General features: G+C 42.9%; 1 protein-coding gene across 1 annotated transcript; it reads right to left on the reverse strand.

The window, feature by feature from the left end:
* Positions 1 to 282: 282 nt before the first annotated feature.
* LOC133126796 (tripartite motif-containing protein 16-like) lies at positions 283 to 8,168 on the reverse strand. Its single transcript, XM_061239183.1, has 6 exons — positions 7,443 to 8,168; positions 5,356 to 5,451; positions 4,882 to 5,115; positions 4,088 to 4,247; positions 3,787 to 3,837; positions 283 to 3,475 (listed from the first exon to the last, which is right to left on the reverse strand). The coding sequence occupies exons 1-6, from the start codon at positions 8,031 to 8,033 to the stop codon at positions 2,892 to 2,894; spliced, it is 1,716 nt and encodes a 571-aa protein (XP_061095167.1). The 5' UTR covers positions 8,034 to 8,168; the 3' UTR covers positions 283 to 2,891.
* Between the last annotated feature and the right edge of the window lie 6,055 nt (positions 8,169 to 14,223).

Consider the following 14,223-nt stretch of genomic DNA (forward strand, 5'->3'; position numbering starts at 1 on the left):
ATGAAAAATCTGGTTTAAGCAGGAGGTTTTAATGTTGTGGCTGATTGGTGTATATTGTCCCATTTGGGAGGATCTCTTACACAACTTCAAACTGTATACATGTAATAATCAATTTACACATTAATCAAGTGAAAATGTGTCCCAAAATGAACGCAAGTTATATTTTCAAGTAAACATAAAGCGAGTAATATATAGCCAAAAATAGACATCTTCTCCATAAACCGCACACATTGTCTTGACAGTTGGCACTTCCTAGTGTTGAACTAGGTAGTGTTTTACCTAAAAAGGTAAAAATGCTTGTACAGTTGTGTTAAAAAAAATTGCAGTACAACATCAGTATGAGTGATGAGTGATGAGTAACAGTGATGACCACTGTTATTAGTAGTAGTGATATTTCTGCATGGCAAATACTTTACTTATAGATGTAGTAGTGTAATAGAAAAACAACAGACCCAACTGTCATGACATGCACGCTGCTTGTTCTGAGTAATTGACTCATTCATTGAAAGGGGTGTGTTCAAAATAATAGCAGTGTGGAGTTTAATTTGAGAATTCATTAATTCTGTGAAGAAACGGGTGTCATTAATTGTCCTTTATTAAGGAAGAAAGGGAAGCAAATGTTTCACATTGTTATAAAATATATTTCCTTCTGAATTGCTAAGTACAATGGGCCGTTCCAAACATTCTTTGGAGGAACAATGTAATTTGATAAAAAGTTGATTGGAGAGGGGAAAACGTAGCTGAGCTCAAAAATGAGCTCAAATTCTTTGAAATGGAAATAAAAACCCAAAACACGCGGAAGAAAAGGAGCAACTACTGTTAAAATGGATCGAAGAATAGTCAGAATGGCAAAGATTCAGCCATTTATCAGCTCCAGAAAGATCAAAGATGATCTACAATTACCTGTAAGTGCTTTTACTGTCAGAAGATGTTTGATCGAAGCTAAGCTATCAGCAGGAAGCCCCCGTAAAGCACTATTGTTGAAAAAATGGCATGTGCAGAATCATTAAAAATTTGAACACATCGATTGGCCCAAAGACAAATGGTATAACATTCTGTGGACTGATTAGAGTTAAATTTTTCTTTTCGGGACTAGTGGTTGTCGACAGCACGTCAGACGACCTCCGGGTACTGACTTCAAGCCACAGTACACTGTGAAGACAGTGAAGCATGGTGGCGCAAAAATCATGGTATGGGGATGTTTTACATACGACGGTGTTAGGTTCGTATACCAGGGATCATAGATCAGTTTGAATACATTTAAATATTTGAAGAGATTATGTTGCCATATGCTGAAGAGGAAATGCCCCTGAAATAGGCGTTTCAACAAGACAACGACCCCAAACACACGAGTAAGCGAGCAACATCTTCGTTCCAGACAAAAAGGATTGAGGTAATGGAGTGGCCAGTTCAATCCCCCGAACTCAACGCCATTGAAAACCTTTGGCGTGACATTAAAAACCCAAAAATTGACAGGATCTGTGGAATGTAGTTCGTTCATCCTGGGCTGAAATACCTGTTTCTCGGTGCCAGAAGTTGGTTGACTCGATGCAACGCAGATGCGCAGCAGTTATCAAAAACAATGGTTATGCAACTAAATATTAGTTAAGTAATTTAGAGTGAAGTTAAATCTTGAAAGATTTCTTCAGTTTATACAGTAAGTGTTTGTCGACACTGCCATTTTTTGGAACTGATTAATATTCCTTTTCTTTGCTTCCTGTAAATGAATAACGCAAACTTGATAAAATTTGTTAATTTGTGGAATTGAATGTGTAATGTTTCCACTAAATGTGAAATATTGAACACAATATTTGCACTTTATGCACTTTTTTTTTAACGCACTGCTATTTATTTGAACACAACTGTACATGTCTTGGCAAGCTGTTCCACACGGCGACCACTGGGTGTAAAAAAAATATTTCCAAATCTAATGTCTGTGTGAAATTGAACCTTTACTAATTTCCATTTATGCCAATTCTGCAAGCAGAACTCAACCTGAAGAATCTCCTGTAAGAATGTTTACATCCTGTAAAATGCTGCAGTGCAGCAGTATGACTTCTTTGGGGAGACTGATTGAACAGGAGTCGTTTCTACCCTGCAGGAGAAACAGGTTATTTATGCAATTAAGGTGCAACAAAATATGGCTGAGATGCTACGTATGGTTGTCCCACTCTAGCTCAGCACACACAACTTATAGAATGTTAATATACAAGGCAAGTACTGTTACATTATTGGCATTTGGCAGACGCTCTTATCCAGAGTGACGTACAGTTGATTAGACTAAGTAGGAGACAATCCTCCCCTGGAGCAACGCAGGGTTAAGGGCCTTGTTCAAGGGCCCAACGGCTGTACGGATCTTATTTTGGCTACACTGGCAATCGAACCTCTGACCTTGCAGGTCCCAGTCATGTACCTTAACCACTACACTACAGGCCACCCCTATTGTCATATATAACGTGTGCACTGATTATAGCCTATTTATGACTTTTGCCAGTTACTGTCACTGTCCTTAATGGGGTAATACACTAGATTGATGTGCTTCAACTTTAAACAGTGTGGTCCCTATGCACATAAAAAGGATTCCTAGATCTGCAAGAAGTACACGCTGCAAGTAGGACATTACAAATCCTGTGGAGCTGATCACCCCTGCAAGGCTACTGCATACAGCTTGAAAGAGTTATTAGAGTATACAGAATGCAGAGACTTTGAGAATTAAGCAATTAAATGCACCCGCCTATCAATGTATCTGTACTTATAGGAAATAGGCCATATTTATATTAGCTAGCTGACCATACTGGCAACACTAGTACTTGTGTTGCCAGTTGCGCACGTGTCAATCCTGAACTTTCTGTTAATTAATTTCATCAAAATATTTATTTAACTCTGTGATTTTATTTTTTATTTTTTTCTGTTTTCCCATCATTGGCCTCAACCTGATCTTCCCTCTCTAATTCCAGAAGTTTTACAGCACATCCAACAGGACCAACCCAAAACCCAGGATAGAGGGGCTGAGTGAACGTGGTCTGGACTCTGTGCAGGAGGGTCATTGTGTCAGAGACGCTGTAGAAGGACAGAGTTCCTGCCCTGTGATCCAGGTACACTCCTATTCTGTAGGAGGGGAGAACAGGGATTTTACTGATCCTCTTTTCGTGACAAAAAGAGTAACTGGAGGCAGAACAGTCCAAACTCCAGGACTTGTCATTACGTCCCATTAAACAGTCATCACCCTCTCCTTTCCTGCTGATGTCTTTATATGACACTGCTATATAAACCCCATCATCCCCACTCCACTTAGCCTCCCAGTAACAGCGTCCAGACACACCCTCCCTGCATAGCACTTGGAACACGCAGTCGAATCTCTCCGGATGATCAGGGCATGACTGGATCTCTCTCACATGGGTCACCTCTCTGTTCCCCTCAGACAGACGGAGCTGTTTATGCGCTGTGTTGGGGTCCAGTGTGTGCTGACAGGAATCTGATGGAGGAGAAGGATAAGATTTAAAATGAGGACAGGTCCATCTGAGGTCTGTCAACAGTGAATGATATTCTCCAAAAATACTATGCAGTGTGATTCCGGTTTCTGTTATCTGCATGTGCATTGTTGATTGTTTCAGATGAATCAGACTTACAATAATGGAGGAGAAGAAGTTAGGAGAATACCTTTTTATTAAATAGTAGTAGTCCTCTGTTTTGGGTTTATAGATAACATTTTTTATACGGAGAGATCTTGCATGTGTGTGTGTATGTGTGTGTGTGTGTGTTTAGAGTTTCAGAGTGAACACTCACACTGTAAGAAATCCTCTCTGGTCCTGGGCTCTAGAGTATGGACTTTGTTCACTACAGAGAGAGAGAGAGAGAGAGAGAGGGAGAGAGAGAGAGAGAGAAAGAGAGAGAGAGAGAGATGTGATGGTGATGATGGAAGACAATGCTCACACTGAGATGAATTAATAATGAAATTAAATTATCTGTAAAATGTAAGTGTTTACAGTGTAACTGACATTATGTTCACTTCACTGTATCTGACCATTGGTTTTGCGTTCAACAGAAACGTGAAAAATGCATTTCGCTCCGTAGAGTTTTTCACAACCTGATTCAGGGATTTTCACTAGATGCACATTGCAGACGTCCTCCAGTCGCTCTTTCAGCTCAGAGACACATTTCCTCACAGCCTCAAAAGAGATGTGTGGACTGACAGTGATGCTGGGTAAGTCTCCAGGTCCAGGAGGGACACAGAGAGACTGAAAGTTCTACAGACAGACAGAGAACAGTCATTACATTTACATTTACATTTTTTTGGCAGACGCTGGTGCGATAGTGCATAGGTTCTTCCACAAGTTAATGCATCACATCCATAACTAGTAAAATACACATGAAATGTTGTTCTAAACATATATTTTTTGGGGGGGGGGGGGGGGGGTTAGACAAGAGGGATAGGGATATCAGAAAGGGGGGTGGGGGAAATCAAGAGGGAGGACTAAGGTACACTTTGAAAAGGTGTGTTTTTAGTCTATGTCGAAATAGGGGGAGGGATTCTGCTGTCCTGACAGTGGTAGGCAAGTCATTCCACCACTGAGGAACCAGAGCGGGAAGCAGGCGTGAACGTGCAGCTCGACCGCCAGGTGCACGTAGAGAGGGAACCATAAGGTGACCAGAGCTGGCAGACCGGAGTGGTCTAGCTGGGGAGTAGGGAGTGATTAAGGATTGTATGTAAGGTGGGGCAGTCCCCTTAGCAGCCTGAAATGCCAACACTAGGGCCTTGAATCAGTCTCAATACAGATTCCTGTGCAGATGCCAGGAGAAGATCTTTGTAAATGAGGAACACACCTCACCATATATGTACAGTGTACATAGTGCAGACTGTCAGAGAGCCAGTGATGTTACCTGGAGGAAATGGATGTGATCCTCTGTGTGTGAAAGCTGCTCCAGCTCAGCGTCTCTCCTCCTCAGCTCAGCAATCTCCTGCTCCAGTCGCTCCAGGAGTCCTTCAGCCCGACTCACTTCAGCCTTCTCCTGATCTCTGATCAGCTCTTTCACCTCAGAGCACCTTCTCTCAATGGAGCGGATCATCTCAGTAAAGATACTCTCACTGTCCGCCACTGCTGCCTGTGCAGAGCTCTGTTAGGAGACACAGAGAGAGGAGGGCTGTACATTTTAACTAGGCCTTTCACTCAGCTCTTACTGGGACCCCAGAGAGCCTGTTCCCCACAGTGTGGCTCAGTGGGATTGAGCCCCACAGGGCTGGAAAGTGGCCCAACACTGGGCTCCTCACTGGTTGACTGGAGGAGAGCCCTGACTGAGCCCTGAAATGGCTCTTCCAGCAGCCAGCTGTTGTCTTCTCCTCTGGTCAGTACCCACCTTGAGTGACTGCATAGCCTGTCTCAGATCCTGCAGCTCCTTCTCTCTCTCCTGGATTCTCTGCTGGAATTGGCTCTGTGTCGCCGCCAGCTGCTTCTGTGGATAGATATTTTTTTCATATCACATTTATATATCATATAGCCCTTTGGGGGGTGAATGGGGGGGGGCATCTGACTTGGAATCTATTTCTGCTTCACACTTTGAACTCACTGCGTTGTTCAGTACTTCAAATAAAACATTTAAACATATAAACAGAATATTTAATATTGAATTTCATGTTGTTATAAATGGCGGCATGGATGGTGCAGTGGTCCTGGGTTCGAATCCCTGTCGGCCGGGGCCTCTCTGTGCGGAGTTTGCATGTTCTCCCCGTGTCTGCGTGGGTTTCCTCCGGGTACTCCGGTTTCCTCCCACAGTCCAAAGACATGCACGTTAGGCTGATTGGAGAGTCTAAATTGCCCGTAGGTATGAGTGTGTGAGTGAATGGTGTGTGTGCCCTGCGATGGACTGGCGACCTGTCCAGGATGTATTCCTGCCTTTCGCCCAATGTATGCTGGAATAGGCTCCAGCCCCCCTGCGACCCTATTCAGGATAAGCGGGTTAAGATAATGGATGGATGGATGGATGTTGTTATAAATAATATCATAATATAATGCAATAAAGCATAGGTCATAAATGACGGCGTAGCTATAAGCCAATATTATGTCTCATCATCTCTGTGGCAAAGCATTAGGGTTATGTGCACACTGCACAAAAAATAAGTCAATCTCAACAAGTATTTTAGTCTTCTCTGGCTATGGGGAGGCAAAGCAGACATTTTGGGAACAATATTTCCTGTTTACTGCTCCTATTTAAATAGAGCAGCAAAAGCTAAATATAAGCACTGTCGCATTAGTCTGATTTCAAAGTATGTTTTTCATGATTTAAAGACACACACTTACTCAGCACTTTATTAGGTAGACCTGTACACCAGCTTGTTAATGAAAATATTTAATCCACAATTCATGTGGCAGCAACTAAATGCAAAAAAGCATGCAGACATGGTCAAGAGGTTCAGCTGTTTCTCAGATCAAATGTCTGAATAGGATTTTACTGACCGTGGAATGATTGTTGGTGCCAGACAGGGTGGTTTGAATATCTCAGAAACTGCTGATCTCCTGGGAGTCTAATACATACCTAATAAAGTGCTCAATGAGTGTGGCTATTTGCTGAATATGATGGGATTTCAAGAACTCAGTCTCCCATAATGCAACTCAGTCTCCCATAATTCACCAACAATCATCCCTTTCATAGTGACAAAATATTCACAATTGGACTAATGCCACCAACAGCGGTATCTGTTTTCATTTATCATCCCGACTTAACCGACATGATTTTAACTTAATTACAAATGAAATACGTACATTAATTTAATCAGTAGTCTATCGATGGCAACCTGCAACTGATGTCAAATGCAATTGGGAAAACAAACCCATGGGAGTGAATGTTCTGTTAGGTCCCATGAGGCTGGCGAGGATAGATAACTTAATATTTTTTTACATTTTAGTCATTTGGCAGACGCTTTTAATCCAAAGTGACTTACAAGTGCATGGGTTCTTCCACAAGTCAAAGCATCACATCCATAACTAGGAAAATACACATGAAATGCTGTTCTGTTTGTTGTTGTGTTTGTTGCACAAATTTAACCGTGTGCTTGTAACGACCATATTGAAAAAAAAAAGTAATGAAAAGCTGCATGTCGATCATTTGCTGATGATATGGAGCCTTTTAATTTTGTGGTTGCTGAACGATTTAATGCTTAATTGGTTGTATGGAGTTGTCGCTGCTGCTGTCTATGATGAATTGCGCTAGCATAGTGTTTAGTAGTACACCAGAAATCCAATTCGGCAGGACATCCTCTTCACCTCCCCATTGCATTGTGTTACAGGCCGCACTGTGGATATTTTAAAGGGCACATGGGATTTGCAGTGTGCAATTCTGATGCAAGTACCACTTACTAAGGCAGTCATTAAGACAACCAAAAATGAGAAAATGACATATTGCCACTTTGACAGACTTTTTAGCGGTTTAAGATTTTTTGTTTTTACCTCTTTCTTAGTCCTTTCTACAGCAGCCGAGCCTATTTTATGGCCTCTGTGTTGTTCCATTGTACACGGATAACAGATACACTGCTGATCGGTACGACAGTAAATCTCCAACAGTTTGTCATGATGAGAGCAGATCTTCTCCTGCAGGTTTCCAGTGGCTTTCACCAGTTTGTGCTTCTTAAAGGCCGGAGATTCGTTGTGAGGCTGGAGGTGAGTTTCACAGTAAGAGGCCAGACACACCAGACAGGACTTGACGGCTTTGCGCTTTCTCCCAGTGCAGACATCACACGCCACGTCTCCAGGTCCAGCGTAACAGTGAGCAGGAGGAGCAGCTTGGAGTCCTGTCTTCTTCAGTTTCTCCACCACTTCAGCCAGCATGGAGTTTTTTCGTAGAATGGGCCTTGAGGTGACATTCTCTCTGCACTGGGGACAGCCGTAGACACCAGTATGATCATCCTGATCCCAGCAGCCTTTAATACAGCCCATACAGTAACTGTGTCCACAGTGAATAGTCACCGGATCCTTCAGTAGATCCAGACAGATCGTACAGCTGAACTGGTCCTGATCCAGAAGACCTGCAGCCTCTGCCATTGTACTGCTCAAATGGAAATAGATTAGTTGTAGTCCAGAATGTAGTATAGTTTCCCTGAATCTGTGTGAGAAAGAGCAGGAGATATTTATTTGTTCTGAGCAGATCTGCTTGGTTACTGAGAGTGGGACTGGTGCTCTGGCTCTGCAGGTTCTCACAGTTGCAGGTTATACAGGGCAGGGAGTGGAGAGAAAAATCTGGTTGTACCGGTATCTGAGGTTTGGTGATGGAGCGATAGTGAGAACTCTCGCAACACAGAGCCACCAGTCGGCCACAAACTCTTCTTCTGGTGTTTTAGTATTACTGTCATTTTCAATAAGAAATATGGAATATTTCACGGCCTATGATGTGGCGTGCTGGAACTCACACTCATACAGCAGGACTGGTTCAGGCCTTCCAGTGTGAGTGCTGGGTGGTTATTGGCCCAGTAGGGAATTGGGCCTGATGGGATAATACGTGAGGGAACTGGAATGTCTTCAGTGTTCTGTTCTCTTACCGTATCATCTAATGATCTCTCCTGGGCTTTTATCCTCTGACGCACACAGGTGAGTTGACACACCCAGGTATGTCTTGCATGTGACCTTACACGTTTTTAGTAAATGCCATATGGCCATGATCTTCAGTTTACAGTTTTTAAAAGTTTCGGGTCCCTCAAAAGGAACTGATCTAGCCGTCACAGGTCATCATCTGCTTGAGACGTTATCAAATCCACTCAGGTAAGAATTACTTAGTTATTACACAAACATTCTGCAAAATGCAACAAGCAGCAACAGGTTCATGCCATTCCTCTTTAGCAACGGCGTCACCAAGGTTTGAATACATTTGGTGCTGAGCCAAAGTCATCTGGGGCTGAGCTGGGAAGGAATGTTCCACACATTTTACCTCTACAGGTTAAACTGCTGTAATGTTTATCAGTCTGTATGTATAAATATAATAAACAGGGAGCCTGATGACAGTAGATTGGATTGAAAGACTTATTTACAGTATATAGCCATTTAAGTAGTACACTGATGTGACGTTAAATCACTTCAACAGCATCATCACCAGATCGACTGATAGACAGACAGACATACCGACAGTAGTGTGTAAGGCGGAAATGATTACAATCTGGCATTGTCACTCAGTGCGCTGGTCAGCTTGCTGGCTTCCTCTGGTATTGTGGCAATACGTGGCTGTAAAGTAATTTAACCCCAGGAGCATACACCATTAGCCCCCACCGTCTCCGCACCCATACGGGCAGGAGCCTGTGGGGGAAGACTCAGGCATCTGTTTTCTTGAGAAGCTCTCTGGTCCCTGGGTTTACTCAGGCCTCCAGCCGTAAAACTTGTGACGACAGGGGAAACATCCTTTACGGCACGGGAAGGTTTCAGAGGGCACGGCCTGTTGGGCCCATTATTCCCTTTGACCCCCCTTTCTTACTCCCTCCCTCTCAGATCTCCCTCTTGCTCAGTCACTAAATGATGTGTACAGCACTGGATGTTTCATGGCAAAGTTAGTTTAGATAATATTCATGTTTGGTATTATTCTGATTGTTTCAGTGCGACTGGTGCAATGGTTTAATTTCTGCAAAGCATTCATAGAGTCCTGTGTGGAAGAAGCAGAAATGTAAGCAAAGAATCCTATTTTCTGAACGCACAGGTTTCCTGTCTTATTCCTGTTTGATCTCTCTTCAGTTTCTGATAAATTATCTATACCACACAGTGTATCAGAGAAAATGAACAGATGATTTTCAATAAAGGAGGTATCCGCCCATTTGGGAGTCAATGCAGCTTCCATGTTTTATTTACTTCTCCTCTCTGTCTCACTGCAGTGTTTTTCTCTCACTCTGATTACAGCTGATCCTCCCTCTCTCTCATCACAGATCACACAGTTTCACAGAAGAAGCACCACGATTAAACCAAAACCCAGGATAGAGGGGCTGAGTGAACGTGGTCTGGACTGTACTGCTCAAATGGAAATAGATTAGTTGTAGTCCAGAATGTAGTATAGTTTCCCTGAATCTGTGTGAGAAAGAGCAGGAGATATTTATTTGTTCTGAGCAGATCTGCTTGGTTACTGAGAGTGGGACTGGTGCTCTGGCCCTGCAGGGTATACAGGGCAGGGAGTGGAGAGAAAAAGAGATTGATTGAGAAATATCTGGTTGTACCGGTATCTGAGGTTTGGTGATGGAGCGATAGTGAGAACTCTCGCAACACAGAGCCACCAGTCAGCCACAAACTCTTCTTCTGGCGTTTTATTATTACTGTCATTTTCAATAAGAAATATGGAATATTTCACGGCCTATGATGTGGCGTGCTGGAACTCACACTCATACAGCAGGACTGGTTCAGGCCTTCCAGTGTGAGTGCTGGGTGGTTATTGGCCCAGTAGGGAATTGGGCCTGATGGGATAATACGTGAGGGAACTGGAATGTCTTCAGTGTTCTGTTCTCTTACCGTATCATCTAATGATCTCTCCTGGGCTTTTATCCTCTGAAGCACACAGGTGAGTTGACACACCCAGGTATGTCTTGCAGGTGACCTTACACGTTTTTAGTAAATGCCATATGGCCATGATCTTCAGTTTACAGTTTTTAAAAGTTTCGGGTCCCTCAAAAGGAACTGATCTAGCCGTCACAGGTTATCATCTGCTTGAGACGTTATCAATTCCACTCAGGTAAGAATTACTTAGTTATTACACAAACATTATGCAAAATGCAACAAGCAGCAACAGGTTCATGCCATTCCTCTTTAGCAACGGCGTCACCAAGGTTTGAATACATTTGGTGCTGAGCCAAAGTCATCTGGGGCTGAGCTGGGAAGGAATGTTCCACACATTTTACCTCTACAGGTTAAACTGCTGTAATGTTTATCAGTCTGTATGTATAAATATAATAAACAGGGAGCCTGATGACAGTAGATTGGATTGAAAGACTTATTTACAGTATATAGCCATTTAAGTAGTACACTGACGTGACGTTAAATCACTTCAACAGCATCATCACCAGATCGATCGATAGACAGACAGACATACCGACAGTAGTGTGTAAGGCGGAAATGATTACAATCTGGCATTGTCACTCAGTGCGCTGGTCAGCTTGCTGGCTTCCTCTGGTATTGTGGCAATACGTGGCTGTAAAGTAATTTAACCCCAGGAGCATACACCATTAGCCCCCACCGTCTCCGCACCCATACGGGCAGGAGCCTGTGGGGGAAGACTCAGGCATCTGTTTTCTTGAGAAGCTCTCTGGTCCCAGGGTTTACTCAGGCCTCCAGCCGTAAAACTTGTGACGACAGGGGAAACATCCTTTACGGCACGGGAAGGTTTCAGAGGGCACGGCCTGTTGGGCCCATTATTCCCTTCGACCCCCTTTCTTACTCCCTCCCTCTCAGATCTCCCTCTTGCTCAGTCACTAAATGATGTGTACAGCACTGGATGTTTCATGACAAAGTCAGTTTAGATAATATTCATGTTTGGTATTATTCTGATTGTTTCAGTGCGACTGGTGCAATGGTTTAATTTCTGCAAAGCATTCATAGAGTCCTGTGTGGAAGAAGCAGAAATGTAAGCAGAGAATCCTATTTTCTGAACGCACAGCTTTCCTGTCTTATTCCTGTTTGATCTCTCTTCAGTTTATGATAAATTATCTATACCACACAGTGTATCAGAGAAAATGAACAGATGATTTTCAGTTTTCATGGCCATGATCTTAGGTTTCCAGTTTTTAAAAGTTTCAGGTCCCTCAAAAGGAACTGATCTAGCCGTCACAGGTCATCATCTGCTTGAGACGTTATCAATTCCACTCAGGTAAGAATTACTTAGTTATTACACAAACATTATGCAAAATGCAACAAGCAGCAACAGGTTCATGCCATTCCTCTTTAGCAACGGCGTCACCAAGGTTTGAATACATTTGGTGCTGAGCCAAAGTCATCTGGGGCTGAGCTGGGAAGGAATGTTCCACACATTTTACCTCTACAGGTTAAACTGCTGTAATGTTTATCAGTCTGTATGTATAAATATAATAAACAAGGAGCCTGATGACAGTAGATTGGATTGAGTAGTTCAACACATCATCACCGGATCGATCGATAGACAGACAGACATAGCGACAGTAGTGGATAAATGGATAAATAGATTGATAGACAGATAGATAGATAGATAGATAGATACTCAGCACCAGTGTCAAGTGAAGTTAGATAGCTAGCTAACTCCGTGTCTTGAATATAATTTGTATTGATAGATCACAGATCAGAGATCAGAGAATTAGATCCAAAGAAACACTTTTGGTTTGTGGTTTAGATTGAGCCAGTTTAACCCAGGATACGATGATTGTATTTCTGCTGTTCTCAGAAATAAACATATTTTTCCAATTCTGAGCCCTTTTCTTCCTGATTTCCTCTATTATTGCATATTTGTCCCGCAGAATCGTTTCAGATCTTGGGAGAAAATTTTATATTTGACAAAGGGAGCCTGAGTGAACAAGAAACACATTTTCAAAATGATTGTTTCGTTTATTTAATGAAAAAAGAGATCAAACACCAGTATCACTCATGTGAAAAAGTAATTATCTCCTAAATTTTAATATCACCATTTCTTGCAACAATAGCTGCAATCAAACACTTGTGTGATTCGATGTTGCAGAGTGTGGAGGAACTTCAGCCCCCTCTTTATTGCAGAGCTGCTTTCATTCAGACAGTCGGCAGGTTTTTCAGCATGAACTGCTCCTTCCAGGTCCCGCCACAGTGTCTATTGTGTTGATGTGACACAGCAGAGCAGAGGGCATCAGTGACAGAAGAGGAGCCCTGACCACAAAGAGCCAATGATCCATCAAGGCCAAAGGGGAACTACAACATGAGACAACCACCCCCAGATGCAGGAGTGCCACTGTGACCAAACCCAAACCACCACAGATGTAGGAGATAAGCCCCACCATTCAGAACCCTTAAGACAGGAGCCAATCGGGCCCTGACGTGCTCCTGTCTGGTGGTGAAACTGTGCTACTGCATGAGCTGCTCACTGTGGGACACTGAGCAGAGCCCAGCAGGATAAGAACACAAGATGGCAACGGGATACACAGGCATGGAGTGCTTATCAACCGACTAACAGTCCTGTACAGTCTGCTGTGTGAGACGGAAGATGGCGGCCATATTGGGGTACAGCACAGACACATTTACACAGGTTAATATCTCATTAGCTGCACAGATCTATGGTGGTGAGGCACTTCCTGTATGTGGTCACCACTGCTGTATTATAACTGACAGGAAACCCAGAGAGCCCAAAGCCCTGCTTTTCTTTCAGTTCTCTCCATCCAACCCTTTCAAACCTCACTTCAACTGTTCTCTCTCTCCCCTCTTAGCTGTCCACCAAATTTAAGCAGGAGGGAAGCAAAATATTCTTACCACACCAAAAACCGAGGGCAGAGAGGAATGAACAAACAACAAAGTATACAGTATGTGATACATGTATAACAATCTTTTGGAATTTTAATTCAGTTTACACTTCCTCACATTGGTACAAAGGACACATGAGCATAAACTACAGAACAACTTTCCCAAAAGAGTGATCGTCAAAAAGCATTCACAAGAGTCCTGTGTGGAAGAAGCAGAAATGTAAGCAGAGAATCCTATTCCTGATTGAGTCTTATTCCTGATTTATCTCTCTTTGGTTTCTGATGAATTCTTTTTAGCTTCTTCTCCAGGTCGTAATTCACACAGATACTTATCAGGAAATAGGACAACAGGGAAAGACTGAGCTTGAACTCACAGGAACCAGGAATAGGGGTTAAAAAGAGGATACTCGGTGGGATGAAACTAAACGGAAACAGCTGCGGCTAAAAAAATCAAAAGAAGAAGAAATCTCAGGTGTGGAGGAGCAGCACAGGAACAGCTAAGTGGGAGAAGGAATCCTTCTAGAAAAAGACCTGGAGGGACTCTCTCCTCCTTTCTCTGCACAATAATCTCATTACAAAAGTTTAACTAAAACATGGAGATACACCATGAACTATTTCACACCCACAATTTTAGTAATCTGGGGAGGAGGTTAAAATAATATGTCTCTACAGATTAGTGCGCGTGAATATCCCAGGATATTTCTGAGATACTCAAATCAACCTGTCTGCCACCAACAATCATTCCACGGTAACTTCTCCTCTCTGTCTCACTGCAGTGTTTTTCTCTCACTCTGATTACAGCTGATCCTCCCTCTCTCTCA

This window comes from Conger conger, chromosome 4 (assembly GCF_963514075.1).
Source record: "Conger conger chromosome 4, fConCon1.1, whole genome shotgun sequence".
Taxonomy (NCBI): domain Eukaryota; kingdom Metazoa; phylum Chordata; class Actinopteri; order Anguilliformes; family Congridae; genus Conger; species Conger conger.